The sequence below is a fragment of the Taurulus bubalis genome (assembly GCF_910589615.1).
Source record: "Taurulus bubalis genome assembly, chromosome: 13".
NCBI lineage: Eukaryota > Metazoa > Chordata > Actinopteri > Perciformes > Cottidae > Taurulus > Taurulus bubalis.
The window spans coordinates 9,645,021-9,666,061 of NC_136601.1; the positions used below are offsets into that span (position 1 = coordinate 9,645,021).

At 42.8% G+C, this 21,041-nt stretch overlaps 1 protein-coding gene across 1 annotated transcript in view; it reads right to left on the reverse strand.

Moving 5' to 3' along the window:
- Positions 1–2,263: 2,263 nt before the first annotated feature.
- The window catches only part of pcdh19 (protocadherin 19), a gene marked incomplete at both ends in the record, with an annotated part of 51,999 nt that continues 33,221 nt past the window's right edge, over positions 2,264–21,041 (reverse strand). Inside the window, one exon of the mRNA XM_079229159.1 lies at positions 2,264–2,823. Within this exon, the coding sequence (XP_079085285.1) occupies positions 2,264–2,823 (560 nt within the window). The remainder of the gene's footprint in view (positions 2,824–21,041) is intronic.

Here is a 21,041-nt window from a genome sequence, read left to right on the forward strand (position 1 = left end):
CGTAACCAACACGATGAGAGGGGGGAAAACTTGAAAGAAAAAGCCCATCTAGAGGAAGGACGCCTGGAAAGTGTTTCCACAAATAAGCCCAACAAAGGTTTAAACCTCTTTTGAAAAATAGCTGCACTTTAAAATTGTATTGAGTAAAGACAATGAAACAGAGCAGAGGACATTTAATAGTTTAATTATAAGCTGCTGTATACATTCAGTGATTATTCCGATTTTCATGTTGCCAGAAGCCATGGGTGAGACCAGCAAAACATTCAGCTACAAGATCTAGTTTGTTGTATGCAATTTGTCAATTTTCATTCATATTTTTCCACATTGTACATAGTTTACTGCAAAGCAACATAAAACCACATTGCTGATGTGCAACACGGTTCTTCCAAGACCTTAGTTTGTTCAAACATGATTCCATCCAGTCTGGTGTGTGTGGTGCTCGTAGGAGGGGAAAGCCCTGTTTATACCACTCTGGTCTGAACCTTATCTTTGAGATCAGATGAACACAGATGGCACAGGGTGACAGCAGTGCTGAGCAAAGCTAGTCTTTGCGTACGAATGCCCTCAATTGAGGCTGAAAAAGTCTTGTTTAAACTGGATTTGGCCCAATAGGAAAGGCGACTCGATTAGACTGATAAAATCGGTGGAACCCTGTGACCAGCATGAAGAACACTGGGAGCCGTTATTTCTCCTCCTTAGATACTAAGATTAAGCAACATCCTGCAATTTTTAAGGTTTTGTTTGCATCTTTTTTGGTTTCTTTTGCTATCTCACTCTAAGCTCGTTGAACTGACACACTAATGTTGGTGCTGATATCGCTTTTTTTGTTGTAGTTTTTTTTGTCTTTTTACATTTTCTAGTAGCCCACACAGAAACTTGATGGCACAAGAACTGACCAATAAGAAACTCTTTACAACAAGGTAGACTGCAACAGTTGCCAGGGGTCACACAGTAAACAAAAAATAATCCAAGTTCATTTTGAAAATAAAAAAACAAATCAGATTCAATATAAAAGCAAAAGACAAATGAACAAAAGCAAGTTAATTTCAAGTATAACTTACTCATAAAATAACTACACAGCATTAAATATTCTCATTATACATTTTTAAATTATTTATAAAATATATTTTGGCATATATGTTTTTTTTATTATTTTTGTGTTTGTGTAACAAACGCTACTGTAGCTTCAGTTGAACACCAATGTTTATTTGTTTTTTTCTCTTGAAACAAAACATTAAAGGGATTGTCACATAACAACAGGTTATTAAAAATGATAATAGTAAACCCTATAGAGAGTTTCACATAGCAAGACATGAGTGACGATCCCTTCTATCCTATCCCCATAGTCAAAAGTCAAAAAAAGTACAAGACCAGAGCACAATGTTCTAATTTGTGCTCCACTGGCTACAATCAAGGTTGGGCACAGGAGATTTCAAAAAGTCTTTTTTTTCATACAACTCAATTTGAACACAAGGATCAGTCTGTCCCACTTCCAGTGTTCAGAGCGGCTGGGCAGATAGCGAGAGTTCGTTTAGCTCCATCCTTGATAAAATATAAATACTGTAAAGACCTCACAGTCTGATGACACTGGAATGTCCTCAGGGATACGCAGAGAAAGTGTATCTTATTAGTCAGGGAGAGAGGCAAATGAGACCTTCCCCTGAACGCACTGCAAACTGTTGAAGGAGTAAATTGGGAATATTTTGAGATGAATCCTGTGTATGTCGTTTATTACATTGATGGAGCTCACTATACAAAGGAACGAAAGAGCGATTTTGGCAGCTAGAACAAACTGCAAAACCAAAGAAGGCAAATATCAGTTTGTGATACAAAAGTAGTTCAAAAGGCATAACTGTACGTATGAATTGGCCTCTCAGGTGTCCAAACACGCAGTGTTCTGCTTTGGGGCAAGCGCTGTCGAGGTCCATTGGGCATGTCCATGCAGTCAACAGTAACCTGCCTGTCCACTCATTGCAGACTGATAGAAAGAAACTGAACAAAAAGCAAACAAGGAAAAAGTACTGTGACTACAACAAAGCCACATCCACTACCTCGGCTTGAGCACACGACTAGCCGCAGCATATTACAGTTCATCATCCTCAGCACGAGCTGGTCCTTGAATATTGTATACTGTAAATGGGTGTGTCTCTCTACTTCCAGAGCTTGACTTTCTTCTGTGTACACACAGCTGTTGCGGGGTACATATATGTGAGTTTACACGGCGTGTGTGCATGAATGTTGGTTTGTATCATAGAGAAGCTCGCTAGAGCACAATGTCCTTCAGGCGCTTGCTGCTGGGGGATTCCTTGTCTCGGCCGTCGTGGAGAAGCGTGTTGATCTCCCTGACAGCTGGCTCACTGTCCTTCCCCTCAGGCTGCCGCAGCAGGCTGTGGTTGGCGATTCGCTCTGCGTCGCGGCATTTCAGCGTGTTGTAGGCAGATGACGGCTTGGACATCGGGCTCTTCAGGTGCACGGGGGAAGTGATGGGGCTTGCTGCCTCGCGCCCGTTGCCAGCTTCTCGGACAGCCCCTCCATTGGCCTTGGGGCTACACACCTGAGACTCCTGAGTCCGCTTTCCCTTTAACTCTCCCCGCTCCACGTCCTCCGGCCCATCCTTGCCGAAGGTTGCAAAAGTCCTCTTGATGGTGCCATCCTCGTAGTGGGGCACGTCCACTGTGGTGGCCTCGATAGACAAAGCGATGACATTACGGCCGTGCTCGGGTGACTTGGCACGCGCCGGGATGGAGACACGAGGCATCCAACAGCGGTCAGAGTGGCCAAGGATGCGACACTCGTCCTGGCAGTGAAATCCTTCGCTGTGATCTGTGGTGACACAAAAGAAAGAGAAAACACGATTGTTACATGTTCAACTTTTATATTCATTTGCACACAGATCTCAAACAGTCAAATCGGTCATGAAATAAATAAATGAAAATCAATGCTATATTTTTTTATTTCAATCAAAACAGCCCAAGTTAAACAATTCAATTCAATTCAGTTTATTTTGTTTAGCCCAACATCACAAATACAAGTTTGCCTCGGAGGGCTTTACAATCTGTACACATGACATCCCTGTCCCGGGACCTCACATCGGATCAGGAAAAACTCCCCCAAAAAGATAGTAAAAACCCTTTCACAGGGAAAAAAGGGGAAGAAACCTGAGGGAGAGCAACAGAGGAGGATCCCTCTCCCCGGATGGACAGAAGCAATGGATGTCATGTGGCCAGAATGAACAATGTAACGGAGTTACAGCCCATTCAATGAATGTGACAGAAATGATTCATATAATGAGTAGTATGCATGGTCCATGATCCAGATAGCCACGACCACAAACATCTCTGAATGATTTGCTTTCACTTCAATGCATTCCTGCATCTGCTCAAGACTGCAGTCCCGTCAACACAGTGCTCACTGAAAACTAGCGCTGGATGTTTTGGCCACTTCTAATATGCCAATTAAATTATGTATTGTTAAATCAAAAGTCCATTTGCAACTCTTGTATAATTGGGTTTTCTGTAGCGAACCTAGATGAAAGGGAGGTTTAAACAGTGCAATCAGATATCTCGCGGAGAGAGACACCAGACGAGTTGCGTTGTTGTTGCCTGGTTCATCTCTCTCTTCCTCTCTGTCTCTGTCATCTGGCGCCGCGTTATAAATATGTAATGATGTTTAACGCTGGAGTGAAAAAAAAAATGCCTGAGTCGGTATAACTGCACTCTTTTGTACTTTGTTGTGTTGGAGGGGAAGGACTTTCAAGACAGTTTTTGCCTCGTTGTGACAACAAAAAAAGTCTTGCGCTCTCTTACTCATACTGAGACGCTGTAATTATGTGTTTCTTGTTGGTTTGATTTTACTTATACGTACATGACAAATGCTGAAAAAGCTTGACTCTAGGAATCTGTGAAGAGAGATGCACACTTCCAAAATGATTCAGCACTAGAAAACATAACAATTCCAAACTCTCTCAATGCCACTGTGCTGTGTTTTCCACCTGCTCCAATCTTGAGAAACAACCTGCAATAGAGATGCGCAATGACACATTTCTGCGTTCCCCTACCGCTTGTTACACTCCGAGCAAGAGACATCCTCCTTTTCAGAGGCCCAAGGTGACAAGAGAGGATTGTGAGAGGGATTGCCATCGACCTAAATGCATACGCTTACATCTGGCAATCGCAGCTTGACAGATCACCTAATTAAAATCACTAATGATCTGTTTTTCTCCCTTCTTTCCTGCACTCATGAGAGGCACCTCTGCTTAGACCCTGGGGATCGATATTTAAAGATTGAAGACGGGCTTTTCAGGGACAGATATACCAGAGCTGTCCCTCATAAAGTATAATCTGATGAGACCGGCAGATAACATGGTGACTAAACGACTTGATGCATGAGGAAAAGGTATCGTGGGCCGTTTGAACCCAAATATGGGAGATGGAGTTCTGGAGGAATCATCGAGCTCGAAGGCTGAAAATGAACACCAGCCTACAAAAAAACAGAAACGCACGAGTGACCAATGTCCACATGAGCGCTTCATAGAGGAACAGAGGCGGCACAGAATTAGCTTCCTTTGATCATCTTTGTGTCTAGATGCATACGCATACACACAGACATGGCATTCTCCTCAAAATGCAGACTGAGACATCCTCTTCCTTACAAGGGACGGTATTTTAATAAGCCTCTCAAATGTAGTCTACAATTACAATGCAAGTTAGCATATTACAGGAGTTCTTTCTGTGTAAAAAAATTCAAGCTTTATTAAATATACCATTACACATTATCATCCCCATTATCCAGACTACAGCATAAATAGGCAGTTGTATAACATCTCTATACAGTTAAAAGCATCATATGAGGCCAAAAGGAAAGAATGAGCAAATTGAATATATTTTCCACTCTTGTATGTATGTAAATTTGCATGAATGCTGATTGGTCCAAGGGACTGCACCGGCAGCAATCAAGTTGACAAAAGGCAGGAAGCTGGAGGTTTTGTTTAAAGAGAAAGGGATCCAATCAGAATGTAATAATGTAATCAAAAGTCTTTACGAAAGTCTTTACCAGGTACCAGGAATATAATGGATCGCGATGAATAATATATATATATATATATATATATATATATATATATATATATATATTTAAAAAAAAGCCAAACAGTAGATTAAATTGTCCACTGTGACGGTTTTTTTAAAGACCTTTTAAATCCTGTGTTGTTTTCTAAAATCTATGTAGCTGCTTTATCATTAATTATATTTTGAATTTACCCCTTTTTGATACCTTTTCTTTGACCAAGTGTTATCAATAAAGATGCCTGTATTTCAGTCATAGAAAAAATGTAAAGTATATTTGGAAATATGATATCGTAGTACTTGCTGGAACATTTCACTTTACTACATTTAGTAATCTAAAAATGGCTACCCAAATCATTTTTTGACGTGTTTGAAGAAGCAGATTCTTTTTTCTGTGCTGATTAAAGATTTACAAGCATCTTGCTTATGAATGCAATTTCCTCTAAATACTTTTGGCTTTTTTTCTACAGCCTGAAGCGCTTTTTAAAGCATGAAAAGCCTCGAGGCACAAAGACATATAAACAAGTTGTATGCTCTCTACTTAGCAGAGAGAGCAACTGGGTTGCAAATTACATTGTTATGAAAGCCAAATGCCATTAACAGTCACACATCCTGCCTCATCTCAGAGCTTCATAAAACGCAGATGTTGCTTTAAAAGAGCCACAAAAAATGGAAGAGACAAAATTTAAACAAAAAAAGTTAAAGGCCATTGACCTCTAACAAAACACAATCTCTTCCTATTTCAAAAAATGTGCAAACTGCAATGGAAAGAGATGAATTAATGCCGTTTATGGTGGCGCTTATGTTTGGAAGTCAAAACGAACAAAACAGAAGACAGTGACGCCTCCTCCTGCTTTGAGTGTGTATTCAAAGCATTCATGAAAATAAGCTTGCCAATCCGTTTCAGGAGAAGACTTAAAGAACAGAGCAGGATGTCATTGGGAACATTTCCTATCTACGATTTAATACCTATTAATTACTGAGGCAGCTCCATCGGGAGGTGGAGGCTGCCTCTGTTTTTTAGTGCGGCACATTTAAGATACAAACAAGATCTATTGGAAGTGGAGGCAAAAAAAGAAGAAATCTATGTCCCAAGTAGCACAGCGCTGCTATCAAATCAGACATGCTGCGATTTATTACTGAATAAAGGTCCAAAGACTGGCAAAGGCACTGGGGAGCACTTTAAATATGGATGTAGTGATGCGCATGGTTTTGGAGAATAATAAATATTGCCACTTCAAATGCAAAAGCCAAATTCTCCTGATAATGCTGGTCATGTTTTTCTTTTTGTAGTTACCTCGAATCGCATCACTTTGCATCGGCAGGGGGAGAAAACCCACACGTTCCTTGCCATATCAACTGCCGTCTGCAGCCCACATGCAGCTGATTCAATCCCGTCTCCTTCCCTCAATCAGATGAAGGCTTCTTAACGTCAAGTTACAGCAGACAGATCTTCAGCTTCAGCACGGGATCCCACAACCTGACAAGCTCATTGCTCAATTTACCCCTGCGCACCGCATATAATGATCCCTTCATGTCATACAGCTGGAGGTGCTATTTGTTTGTTGCTAATGTAGCAAAAAAAAGAGGAATCAGCAAAAGAGTAAAATCCCCTGACACAAAGGGGAAGGGATGTGTTCAGTGAAAGAGGCAATTCCCCCGAAAAACTCCCTGAGCTTTCGCCAGCTATTTTGTGTCCTGCTTGGCTAACACATGGAGCCCGGCTTGGAAAACACAGGCGCTTTTCCCTCCAAAATTAGCTCACACAGCCTCAAGGTTGAAAACAATGATGTAATCCTATAAAATGAGTGTAAGCAGCCACAATAAAACAGAAAGCCTGATTTGAGGGTAAGAGACGATGGGGTTGAGTTGATGTGAAACCAGATTCAGGTGACAAAATCTTAATTTTCTCATTCTTAGTCTAACACGAGCCACAAGGCGATGGGGGCTTGCTGTGCGACACAATTCAGTCAGCTTGGTTTTACAGCATGATGAACCCTAAAAAAGAATTTGGAACAGCAGCGTGGCATGATAAATCATTTTACAAAAAGTGTCTGCCACTTTTGGCTTAAACTACTTTTTTGTATTTCTTCTGTATGCTGACATTTTTGTTGTAGCTGTAACAATGGATGTCCTGATTCTGTTTATCATATTATAAAAGACACCCCGGAAGAGACAACCTGACAGTAAGATGTAGTTATGAAAGCAAATTGTTTAAAACTATTTAAACCTTGATATGCTTTTCTTGTGTCCTGCATAGACTTTACCAGGGCTCTCAAGTTTTTAAGACAGGTAAGACTCCCCGCGCACCCATGCCGTATGACCACAGACCAGCCCCCCTGTCCCCCATATTATTTTTAGCTTTATTTTTATTGGTTGCTGGATTACATTTCACCCAGATGCAACAGATACGTTTTTCTGATTGGCTGTTTGTGTAGCCCATTTCTTTTTTTTGATTGGCAGGGGATTCGGGGGAGACGTGCTTGATTCCTCCATGGTGAGGGCAGCGCGACCAGGTCATGTTTGCGCGCTGCGGCACATTAAATAGCCTAGAGTTTTTTTTCAGCGTGAGAAATACGATGTGTGGCGGGAGGGCGTGACTTAAGACCGAAATGCGTGACAGTCACGCTCAATGCGTGACACTTGAGAGCCCTGCTTTACTGATTTCTTTGATTTCCCTTCTTTTATTGTTCTTTCCTCACTGTCGCTGATATTAAACCCTGTCAAAAAGCTATCAATTCAATTTGCATAGCCCAAAATCACAAATTTCCCTCAGAGGGCTTTACAATCTGTACACATACAACATCCTCTGTCCCGGGACCCTCACATCGGTTCAGGAAAAACTCCCACCAATAAAAAACCTTAGGGAGAGCAACAGCAGAGGATCCCTCTCCCTGGATGGACAGACATGCTATATATGTCATGTGTACAGAATGAACAACATAACACATTAAATGCATATTACATAAATTATTCATATAATAGAGAGAGAGAGAGTAGTAAGCTATCAAATATTGCTTGTCTATAGTCTGAGACGACCATTATTGAGCTCTGGTGATTGAAAGAGCTCCGACAATATGCTTTTAGTCTTTTTTTATTTATGTGGAAGAGGACTGGTACAAAAATAAGAAATAATTCAATCTACAGAAAGTTAAATGCATGAGACCTCAGTCCTGGAGACCCTTTCTAAGGACAGCCTGGCATGAGTGGTGTATAGAAGGATTTCATTTGCTGCTATAATGCTATCCACTCTTCTGCTCTCATCTTCGTGTATCTTCGACAGTAAGATGGCTGTTTTCTAATTGCTCTCCATATTAATTTTCCATCCTGGCAGTCACATGGCAAAGACTGATTAAATCTAAATTGTTACTACAGAGTCTTGACGGAGCCTGTGATGCAGGAGCTGATGGAAGTATCACAGGGGAGGAGAAATTTCAGAAAATATTGCACCAGCAGAACCGAGAGGACGACGGTCCGTGAATGGCTGGCGCTCAGACACCAAAGCCTGATCCTAACACTGGGGATGGAGCTTAACATCCAGTCTGCCCTAACTACCGCAAAGGGCAGTTCTACGGCCAGCTGAGGCTGAGACTTGGCCGAGCAGCCTCCCACACTACTCACCAGGGAGAGTCCAAGCACTGCTGTCATCCCGGCCAGCCAATTCAGTCTGTGGGCCATAAATCAGCCTGGGGGCTTGGCTCCTGCGGGAGCGGCAAGATGGAGTGTGATGGTCTTGTTTTTACAAACAGTAGAGGGGCACCCTTACTGCGCCACGCAAGCCATCATTCTCCACACAGCACCGAGTCCTCTCCTTCTCCCCACAGCATCTGGTTCAGTCACATCAAGCTATCCCCCCCCTTGACACCCCCAGATTCATCCCTCGCAGCTCCCCTGCACAAGCCAATCCTTTGTACCTCTCCTCCTTCTATCCTCCTCTTTCATCTCACCAGTAACGCTGTCTCACGTACATCGCTGTAATTAAATAAATCTCTCATTCCTGCCTATCTGACCAGAATTCCTTCTTCTCTTCCATTCACATATTAATTGTCAAGGAAATTACACTCACTCGGCGGCCTTGTTAGCCCTGTCGTACGGCTGGTGGAGCCAGGGGTTCATGTGGCACTGGTTCTATTTCTGAACATTAGTACCACTCAATTTATCAAGAACGAATTCACTGTCTAATCCATCCAGCACCGCAGAGAGTGTCTGACAGTTTGTCACTTCCACCAGGCCAGCCCGCGTCCTCCCAAAAGCCGATACAAAATGGCAAGTTAACTTAATTCTGAGCCTTAAAGTCGCAATTCTTTACAAGCAGTTGCCAGTAAATGTTTTAGAAGCGAGCAACAGCTCAAGCCAAATCCTGCAAATGTTTACTTCCTCTGTGTGTATCCCCTCCCTTCGCTGCTGGCCCATCCAGCCCAGCCTGTGCATTCTACAGCAGGTCCTGGTATAAAGAATGAATTTCCAAACTGGTGTTGACAAACAATGCACTAGCTTCTAAATTGCTACAAACAGCATCTGTTTAACAGCTGTGTAACAGCAGCAGTAAGAAGAGGAAAAAAAGCAATCGCTACGGTGTTTTATAAATCACTATGTCATCGCAGAGCACTGTTTTGTACAAAAGCAGGACCACTAGCCAATGGACTGCTTGATGGAGTGGAAATGAAGCGCGCTGCTTGTCATGATGACATGCATGGGTGGGCTGGATTCAGTGCCCCGGCAACAAATACTATATGTTACAATGCTTGCTGAGGGGATTCTCTCACCTTATTGTGCTCGCTCTTACCATCGCTGGCTGCGAGAGGTCGGAGTGTCTCAGTGAGGCTGCAGAAGCATTACCTTTGGCTTCAATCATGACCTATGCAACGCTTGGAGCGGCAGGATTTACAGTTGTCAGACCTCGTGTGATCTACAGGTTTTGAGACCATAATTCATGCCCTGGTTTCCTACACTAGATGAGTCACTGACTGTTTAACCCTCTCAACAGTCACTCTGGACAGGATTTAACCCAGGCACAAAGGCACAGAGACCTAAGCCTGGCTGCATGAGGCTGAACTTGACGAAACATTAAATATCCAAAAGCCTGTGGGAAGGCCGGTATCATGTCTGCCTCAGCAGAGCCTGCCTGTTCAACCACGCTGCCAATCCAGCAGCATGTTTGATAGAGAAAAGGTTGTTCTTCCTGATCAGAATGAGGTAAAAGGAGCCACAGACTAAACATATTCCGGTCAGGTTTTACTGTATGTGTCAAATCACCGTCCTCAGAGAAAACTACTCCTACGTCTACAAATCTTTCTGTACCACTCTGCCAGAACGAGTTAGAGTGACATTTTTAAAAGTTAGTTTACAGTGTTGGCGATGCGGCTGTACAGTTGGATGTGTTTGCCGAATATGATAAAAAATATAGCACTTCGGATAAAACATAATTGTCTCTCTTTAGCGCAGCGTGTTAAGTTTTACACTAGGACCACAATGGAAAAAACTATGCATGTCATGGCTGTAGTCACACGTGTTTCTTTTAAATCCTCAAATAAATCGAATTGTTCTAGTTACACTGTACACTGTACAAATGTACAAAAATGGTGTGCAACAGATAGTGTATTTTGGTTAAATGTTTGGGTTTATTTAAATACAGCTGATATCTACACACTCTAAAATGACTTTGAATATGTCTGTGTTTTCCTCTACAACTATAATAAATATATGAACGATAAGGATGAAACAGAATTATAAAATGTTAAACTGTTTCTTGGGCTCATCTTATTCACATAACTTGATACATTTCCACTTAAGAGGATATTGTGAGGCAACCTCATGCAGGGAGGAATTTTAAAAGCGTCCGAAAGGCAAACATGAGAGAACCTTTTTAGTCTAAGGGGCTTTTTTGTTTATTGGTTCCTTAGCAAGCCATTGAGCTCTTCATGGCACCTTCCTTGACACTTTCCATTCAAGCCTTCAGTAACTGATGGATAATAAAGAGATCGTCTCCAATAAAACATTGAAAGGAGTTGTTCCATTAATATAATACGTGAAATATTTATATTGACTCATATTTCATAGGTATTTTACTGCTTTCATGGAGGGAAGCAGCAAGACACACACACTGTCACAGATACTATTACTTACTTTACAGCTTTGCATTGGTTTTTGTTGAAGGTAGAGGAAGCATTGTGTTGTACTGTGATGAGATGTACTTCACGATAATGACACAGCAAATGCCCCCCTTGTCAATTCTCAGCGGCCAAATTGCCCTTCTAATGATAGGCTTCAAATTAACCTGTGTTCTGGCGCCCCAGGCCCGCAGCAACAATACAATGCACTCCCAGAACTCAGCACAGCAGGCCGCTGGCGTCCCAGTTGCAGACCTGCCCACTCCGCCATGCCAGCCAGGCCGACCGACCGCCTGCCTGCCTGTCTTTGGCTGCCTGGCTTGTTTCCTTTCCTCAACATTGCATCGGCAGAGGACATCTTTAAATACACCGGCACAAATGCAGCGTTTCTGTGTTTAAGCTTGACCGAGCTAGCAAGCTAATTTGCTCCTAAACCCTTGAGTCTGGGAGAAGCAAGGGGGACAGAAACAGACTCTTAAATTACATGTGTGAATGGGGTTGGGGGGAGTAGAGGAAAGCTATATACGGGGATGGAGAGCAGACGTTGGCTTCGGGATAGAGCGGTGCTCAGGACTGAGATCATTGATGCCAAAACTGCGAGGAACAAAATGTCACTGAGGTCACTTAGAATTTAAACATTCTTTCATTGAATCTATAGGTGCGCTATCAGCAGGAATACATCCCTATTATATTATAATAGGTGTGAGTTTTCAGCAATTGCAATGTGCAGGAGAGAAAATACAAACCACATATGTCAGGGAAATGATAATGATGAGGGGAAAATAGTGGTTTGTGTGGCATGGAGCTTTCCCTTTATAAACAAGAGGTCCATGGCGATTTAAAGACAAACACCAAGATTTATATTTGTGAAACTTTTAATCCCGACAGTTAAAAATCGTAATTTATCAAGTGTGGAGACTTAATGGTTTTGGACAATCTATAACCCATAAACATCCCAGAGTGAGAAATCATTATATTTTCACATTTGCCATTTCTCAAAGTTTTCATTTTTTGATTATTTGTTCCTTTCTGAAGGGCCATTTTCGTTAGCCATCTGAAATAAAGACAATACTTCAGCGCCTATCGATGTGTCCAGCTCCAGACAACCGGGCAGCATACCAATATCTTAGGCTTTCCTCTCTCTCTCTTTCTCACTCTTTCTCTGTGAGCTTCAGCTTTGCCTCAAAAGAGTGGCCTTACATAATTAATATAATGTGGCTTCTCATTCAGTCATGTTCACTTTGTGTCAGCCAGGACTATGTGTTTTATATTCCATTTTATCTTGTCACAGAAGAACCAGCATGGTTCCGACTCTTTCTCATTTTATCCAATTTTCTGTCCTTTTTCCACCCCATCTTCCTTTTTCCCGACAATTTTAACAACCTCCAGAAGTAGGCCATCGTAACATGGCGAGTGTGATGGTATGTCTTGTGATGGGCAGGTTGAGCCCAGCATGCAGAAACACATACAGTAAGAGGGGGTAGGAGCACATTGGGACACCGATCATGGTTTAAAAAGACAGTCCCCATATGGACCATAGAGTGTCACTCAGGAAGGAGAGACATATAAAAGAAAAAGGAAAAAAAAAAGCGAGACTCTTGCTGCAAGGTGATACATTAGATCTACACCTACTGTGCTGAGGAACATATCAACAGGGAGGCCTTTCCAACACTTTCTATATCCCTGTCACAAAGGCTATTCAGTTTGCCATCTGGGGGGGGGGGGGGGAGGAGGAGTGGCATGCTGACTCTCTCCCAGCATCTCCATTATTCACTACAGTGAGGCCTGCACCATTATACCACTTAATATCAGTCAGTCAGAACCAATGTCCGTAGCATTAGCCACCCACCAGCCCGTGCTCCACTGTACAGAGGATTGTCAACGTCGAGGCAGTCCACGAGAAGAGCTGCAGCTCGTATCTAAGACACACATATTGAAATGGAGGTGAAGACTGATCTGGAGAAAAGAGAAGGAACTAATAGGCACATCTTTTCTGATTTGAGGAACATGACTTTAGCATACATTCGGATGATGGCAGGGGTCTGACACAGTGGTAGTAATTGGATTTCTCAGGCCTCGTGCCCACTCATGATAACATGTTGAGCTGTGGCATGAAAAGTCCTTATGTGTGGCAAGGGAGAAAGGTGCAGCAGAGTGGAAGTGACAGGTGTCAAAGATCCAATTCCCTCGCTCCTCTCCATCCTCAAGTTCCTTTTCTCTAGAGATAGCTGAGGAACAACCTGCCCTGTGGTAAAGCCAAACACCAGGCTTGACATTTAGTTGCAAATCCAAGCTAGTTAAACCTATGTAGAGTGCAGCGGAGGAGAAGGAGGCGGAGAGGAGGAGGGCAAGTGGAGGGCTGGAAGCACCATGGATATAAGAGGTCATGGCCTGATTGCTTGCTTTATTTATTTTCTGATGCTAATGTGAGCTGAATATAGAAAGAGTGCAGGGTTCCTACGTTGTGCCGGAGAACACACAAAGGAGCCCCACTACAGCTCCTACAGTTTGGGGGGGTAGTGCAGTGTCTGGCCTCAATTCCCTCCCTGTCCTCCGCATGCATTCTGGCCTCATCTTTAACGAGGACTGTATGAGAGCCGGCACATCATTAAAAGAGAGCCATTCAGAGACTTTCCTGTCTGCCATTAAACTTAACAGCCGACCTCTCCCATTACCTTTTATCCTCCCCTTTAAGGAGAAGGGGGACAACAGGGTTTTAAGTCACATTTGTCTGGCAAGATGCATCCACTGAGTGAATTCTGTCCCTTAGTCAAATGTGCATACAACTTCCTGCAATATACCACAAGTATTTTGTTCTGTGAAAAATAATAATATAAACATATGCTGTAAATAAGCAGATAATTTAACAGTTATAGTAGTTTGTACCTGATTTTCCATATACTAATGGTATGATAATTAGCTTAATGCCCAGAACGATGAGTTGTAGCCTGAAGGAAATATCTTAGCAGAACAATACAAAATCTGAGGGCCTTTGTGAATAATGTAAATGTTGATGAATTTACTTTAATATGATTATCCACCACCGCCAGCTACGCCACAATGTGGAAACACCACTCTGTATCCTGTTCAGCTCTTGACCTTTCTCACACATGAACACAGTTACAACAGGCAGAGCTCTTACTGCAGTGTGTGCATAACACAGTAATTCAGATTGACTGGTTAACTCAATGTGGTGTTCAGTTTATGCACATTACAGTTTTGATCTGTATTCAACTAGAAAAACTCTGTTATGACCCATAACCATGTGGGTTTCCTTCATCTGAAATACTAGTGTGCATATCAATCCACGAAATAAGGAATAAACAGAGCCCAGGGGTCTAAAAGACTCTGAGATTCTTGGATATGAAGACATGTTGAAAGACAAAATCCAGTCTTGCGGAGGCTGGTGGCCCTTAAAAAGCTGGGGGAGGCTCCCTGGGTCCAGACACACTTCTCGGCAGGTCCCTCCTCTCTGTTACTGTGCATTCACTCTCTCATCAATAGTTTATAATCTGGGTCATCGGCAGCCAAAAACGTGCCTCTCACTGTTGAGACCTACTCAAAATGTTGAATTACAACAAAGTGAGCTCATCCCTGCTAGGTCATCTAGGGGACAGCGAGGGATCACTGACACTAATTGGTGAATGAAAGATAGTAATGACAGACGTGGTTTGGACGACTTCCCTTTAACCTCTGTTTAACTTCTGCTGAGTACAAATCCAAAGAGCAGACTGTGCCATGCTATGTGTAACAGCGTATATGCAGGGTCTCTGAGAGAGAAATTCTGCATTTCAACGGCTATAAAGTGTAACAGAATAAATCATTCTCACTGAATATACATGAGGAGGAAAAAGTATGGAAATATTACAGAAGTATGCCTGAGGTAGTAACCTTTTGTTGCCACAACTGAGGAGGACGACATAACTTTACATATTCCTGCTACATATTCCATCTGAGTTATAATGTTGTCAGGAGGAACAAGGTGATGAGAGCTAAGATAAAAAAAACAGGAGGGAGATGATAAAGGCACCGGGGGAGACAATGAAATAAAAGAAAAACAGAAAGGAGGAATTCTCAAATGGATTAAAGAGGATGGAGGTATAGCGTTTTTTCCCACAGAAAGGAAGTAATAGGGGTTACAAAAAAAAAGCACATTGCTGCAGCACAGGAGAACCCCCCTCTCTCTCTCTCTCTCTCTCTCTCTCTCTCTCTCTCTCTCTCTCTCTCTCTTCCTCCGTTAACCCAGCTGCAGTGATAAATGTCTCTTTGTAGTCTGGACAGAAAACTGCGGGCTACAATGTACTTGTCAGAAGACAGCTGATTTTCCCCTTAAACAGAGCAGAGTATATTCCTAATCTTTCCCTTCACAGAGGGAGAAGATAAAACAAATAACTTGTGCCAAGACACATAATGCCCAGAAAAAACCTCCCCCCCATTTTCTACACGTGTGTGTGGCGCGTAGATACCGCTGTGCTCCTGTGTGTGCAACATATGTGTCTGCAGCAGGTGCAGCGATGCTACCGCTTGCTATTTATACTTTTGCTAAATTTCACAGCATCCTTAATCTCCACAGTATAGCCATGGTTCCACTATGAGGGCTCATAAATGGGAGTCAGTACTACAGGTAATGGAGCTGATTATTGCTATCTGGGCTGCGGGCCAGCTGCCAGACTCTGCCCTGCCTAGAGGGAGCACAGGCCGCCTGGTGTCTGATATCCTGGGATCCCTGTAATACAAGCCTTGCTTTGGCAGTCACTCTGAGACTATCCTGCCCACTTCCAGCCACACACTGAGGCTCCTTTGAGTTAGTCTATGTGTATAGTATGTCCGCATCGGGTTGTTTACTCCACATGGTATCAGTCTATGGTCATACCATTTCAGCTACACGGCTGTGGTAAGGCACGCTTTTTGTAAATGTGTATTAGAGACTCATGAGAGGAACTCGAGTTGTCACCACAGGATCAAGTCAGGAGTTATGAAATCCGCTATTTTCTGTGCTCGGGGCAGAGTGGTTCTGGTGACCAACTTGTACGCACGCAAATTACATTCCAGACAAGACACACAACAATGACTTATCAGTTGGGGACACATTCCCCCCGGCAGTGTCTCATAAATCTCTCTCTCAGCTGACCAGCAGCCACTGGAGCCCTCATTTCTACTGAAACCCTAATCTATTAGGTTGTCCAGACCAGTGCTGGTAAAAGATACCATGTTAGTGGCATCAAATTACCATTCTCAGTAAGAGAGTAATGTAATTCACAAGTAAGACATTTTCAGAATATTGCAGCGATTTGGGTGCATGAGACAGCCTCTGCACTTGCACTGTTTGTGGGTGGGAAGGACGCAAAATAAAGAACAGCATGGGGGAGGAGGCTTTGTTAACCTCTCATTATGTTGAAAATGCATCGCAGAGGAGATAAGACTCTAAATGCAAATTGTGTTCAGATTATAATCCATGGAAACCCACATCAAAGATGGAGGTGCAGGATCCAGGTTTAGGTAGAAATGGGGCTGCAGTCTTATTACTTGCCTTGCGTTGCAGCGGACAAAGGGTTGTGCCTCCAGTGACCTTAAAGAATTAAAACACAACAGTGCGGTTCGGGAAAAATGGCCTCCGCCTCGCTCCCTCAGACACAAACTAGAATCAATCGGAGCCACAAAAGAGGAATAGATTGGAGACAATGCTACAGCTCTCCAACGTATTTCTCTCTTGTGCCATCTCTTTATCTTCCTCCCCGACTCTCTCTCTCTCCCCCCTTTTCCTTCTGATTAACCTTTAAAGACACACACACACACACACACACACACACACACACACACACACACACACACACACACACACACACACTTCATATACTGTGTACACACCCTCTCAGACAAGATTTAAAATGCAGGTACTTTCTCCTCTCACTTTAATACACACTCTGCCTCCATCAACTTCAGCACATTACCTGTTCTTAATCCCCCTCCCTCTGTCTAGGATCATCCTGATCCCCCTGTTTTCCCATCTGCTGTCGATTGGGGCCCAACTTGGCGAGGTGCTCAACAAACAACTGTGATTCACTTAGTTTCTGCGGAGATTATTAACACACCTAGCATGCCACGGCATCATGAATAAGCAATGGAGATCCGGAGCCCTATTTTCTCTCTGTCTCTGCGTTTCCTCTCTCCCTCCCTCCCTCTCTGTCTCGCTCTCACTTGCCCTGCCGCGTTGTGAACTGAATGCCAGGATTGTCTCGAAAATGAGCTGTCAGTGGAGGGCCTGCAATGAGATACATCAGGCTCATTGTGAGCCCGAGAAAATAATGAACTATTCCCATTTCTCTCTCTGATATGTTCAATACGCTATCCGTGACAAGTGCAGAGAGATAAGCAGTCCCCTCTTGAGCTGATTAAATACACTGGGTATATTCAGGAGAGCTCTGGCAGAATGAGGGTTCAGGGGACGCCATCATAGGATTAGAACATTACTGTATGTGTTCAGTCTGGGCTGGAGGAGAAGACCCTCTGCATGCCTTTTTGCTCTTTGCTGCGTTGGTGTGTTTAATTGAGGAAGAGCGAGCTAGAGGCAATGCTTGTAAAAACTTAAGAGAATCAAAACATGTCAAGTTTGTTTAAGCACTCCCTCACATCTCTTTACGTATTCCCTTGCGAATTTAACTAAAGGGATGGGCTCAATTGAGATAAAAAAAAAATGTTGGTTTACTTATTTGAGTACTGCAAACAAATACTACCAGCCAATTATTTTAATTTAGAGCAGACATAAACTTGGTGTAGCTGCCGGCCCTGTCCAATTTGGTGCCCTTGCTAAGATTTTAGCAGGTGCCCCTGGCTTTTAAACCAATTTCTCCACAAATCATTGTGTTCAGAATCACAAATAAACTGCATATCTTTATGTCTTTGAGATTGAACTGTATGCCTCAAAAACATGTTGTAGGTTATTCCCCAAATACCTGGTGGGAGTAACTGACATTTACTCTAGCTATTTAGTAAATTAACTGACGCTACTGTTGTCCAAAGCAAGCCAATAACCCTCTGCTTCAACGGAAACTACTAAGCAATAGATAGATAACTATCACATTACCTGTCTTTTCTCCGTTCATCCTCCTTGTCTCTTTCTCTTTGCTGGGCCCCACAAACCCAGGAACTATGGCCTATATTAAAGGCTACGTAGTTATGTTGTGTTTTTTTTTTTTAAATAGTATAACAATAGTATTACCAAAAAATCGTAAAAGTAATATATTTTGAGACTGTTTTGTTTCCTCTTAAGCCCCTAACATTCACCTATAGCGCGGCTAATCATTAGAAACAAAGATAAAGGAAATCCACATCTCCCCTCTGAATGATGGAGTTTTATTTTACCATGGGGAAAATTCAATATTGGTCTGCTCTTTTTTGTATTTTGTATTATTATATTAGGTATAATTTGACTAAAACAGAGCCAGAGAGCTCACTGAGTCGCACCATTTCATTCAGTGAAAGTGAAGCGTGATAAAAAAGATGAGCGCAAATGGACACAGCTTGATATTACATTTTATTTCTTTAAACAGTACATCCTCCTGTCTCTGCATCTCTGAGGCAGAATCTGCATCTTGGTTGTTCATTACAGACCTCACTACACCTGCTAGCAAGCCGTCTCTAGTGTGTTTGAGCGTGCAGCGTGTGTGCACTCTATCTTCCTTAATGCTTGCATTGCACTGAGCTCTTTGTCACTGTCAGCCATTTTACCTCCACCAAGGGTTACACATTAGATTAGGCAAATCAAAATCAAAATGGATGGTCCTAGTATAGAGTTTGTGTGTTAATCTCATTGTAAAATTTCATAACGCAACACTTGTTGTTGTCAACCCGAATCACAAGACGACTTTTGGTGCTTAATTCAATCAAATGCTGTTTGAGAATCAGTCAAATCCTCTGGCACAGCCACAAAGTTATCTAGGAGCGAGAGAATGGAGGAAAAGAAAATCTCTCCTACTTGTCAGAGAGATTGGTTCCTCCTAGCCTCTTTATATTTCCCCTCGCTAAGACTGCTTACTAGACTCTCAGCTCATCTCTCCATCTCTGTCTCCCTCACACACCGACTCTCTCTCCCCCTCTCGTGTTGTCAGCACAGCCCTGTTCCTGTTGCCTTCCTGATTCTGACACCTGTCAGCATTTTCGTTAGTAGATCAGAGAACTGCAAACTGGAAATGTTCCCGTGTTGAATTTAGGGCAAGTTTGCAGCAGAAACATGTGAGGTGCCTTTACTCTTTCTTTAATTCAACAGGGGAAGGGAACTGCCTGACTGGCACAAAGTTGGGAGACGTGGGTTGGAGATGTTTGCAGTCAGTAGATGGAAACAGACGAGGAAGACAGAAAGACATGTGGAGGGTGAAGGAAGAGAGAGAGAGGGAGAGGGGGAGGGGCTGAAATCAATTAGGAACAGTGAAACCCTGTGGATCTGCTGATGGAAGAAGGGAATATGGAGAAGTCTGCGGCCCACGTAGGGGGCTTCCATTCCTGCGCTCTAGGCACACACCCAAAGGGAGCGAACAGATAGATGAGAGATATCCTCCAGAGGTGGAGGCCGAGGAATATGTCAGAAATAAAAGAGGCCTGTTCTCTAATTGAGCAGTCTTGGATCCTGTTTGAGTCTAATAAGAGGCTCTCACTTTTTTGTTAATTTACACATTGACCTGGAAATAATTCTAAAACCAAGACCACAGCCCTCTCAACTGCTAAATCGGACAGTGTGAAGCGACATCATGCGCTCCTTTTCTGCCCCGCGGAGATAACTCAAGCGATTTAACAATACATGAATCTTAATCCTTAAAAACCATGGCTCAGCCATATCTGGGAGGAATTAAAGTGTGAGCTATGACAATCAAAGAAGTTGAAAAAAAAATAGATTCAGCTCTCTTTGTCACCAGCCCCCTCGGAGTCTGTTCCCTCGCTTCTCCCTTGACACTAATGGTTCTACAGAGCCAAAGCTAGCATGTCGCACATTTCAACCAAATCCCTCTAACTTCACAGACATGCCTATAAAGATAAAGAGAAATTAATTTTATATAGCTCTTCTCCTCAGTTTATAGTTACAGCGATATCATCCATCATTATTCTATTGGCAGATATGATGGAGCCATTACATGTTAAAGATAGCCCCTCCTTTATAGATTCAAAGAGATTTAATGTAATTTGTGCTTCAGATACTTCCTAATCTAATCCACTGGGTGAGGATATTTCAGGTCAGGTTTTTCAGAAAGAGCACACACGCCTCTTTGGACTCTTGGCAGGGATTCAAGAAAGAGGCATTCGCTCAGATTTAAGTCTAAAATTTCTCCACAAGCACTTCGCTGAAAGTTACCTTGGTGGTGGCTGGTGCAGGAATAATGAATAGCCGTTGTTGAAATATCATCAAGGAAAGGAAGAAAAAAAAGCATAACTCTGATGGACAAAAGCCAAATATCAGACTCCTAAATTGAGACAGGGAGGGGGATAAAATGCCCATTGTGATTGAGAACAGCTGAATCTCGTCATACAATTGCATTCCCACATGAAAGCACACAACATGATGGGATGCAGGGTCTTTGTGTAAAGGTAACGGCTTGTCTCCTGGGCAAACAACACCTCTACATGGCACTGGGAATGGTAAACATTTGCACTGTAAAAGCCCAAGAGTTTAACCCTTCCTCCATCCCGCTTCAAGCTTCCTTTTGTTCTCAGCACTTAACACAAGAAAACAGAACAATAAAAACACACAAAACACAAGGCCCTTCTATCCTCGGCTGGCGTGTGTTGTTGTCCTTTGGCAATTGCAGTCTCTCAACTTGTTTTCTGCTTTAGCTGGCAGAAGAGGCGGACTACACAACAGAGTTGGTCCCAAAAGACA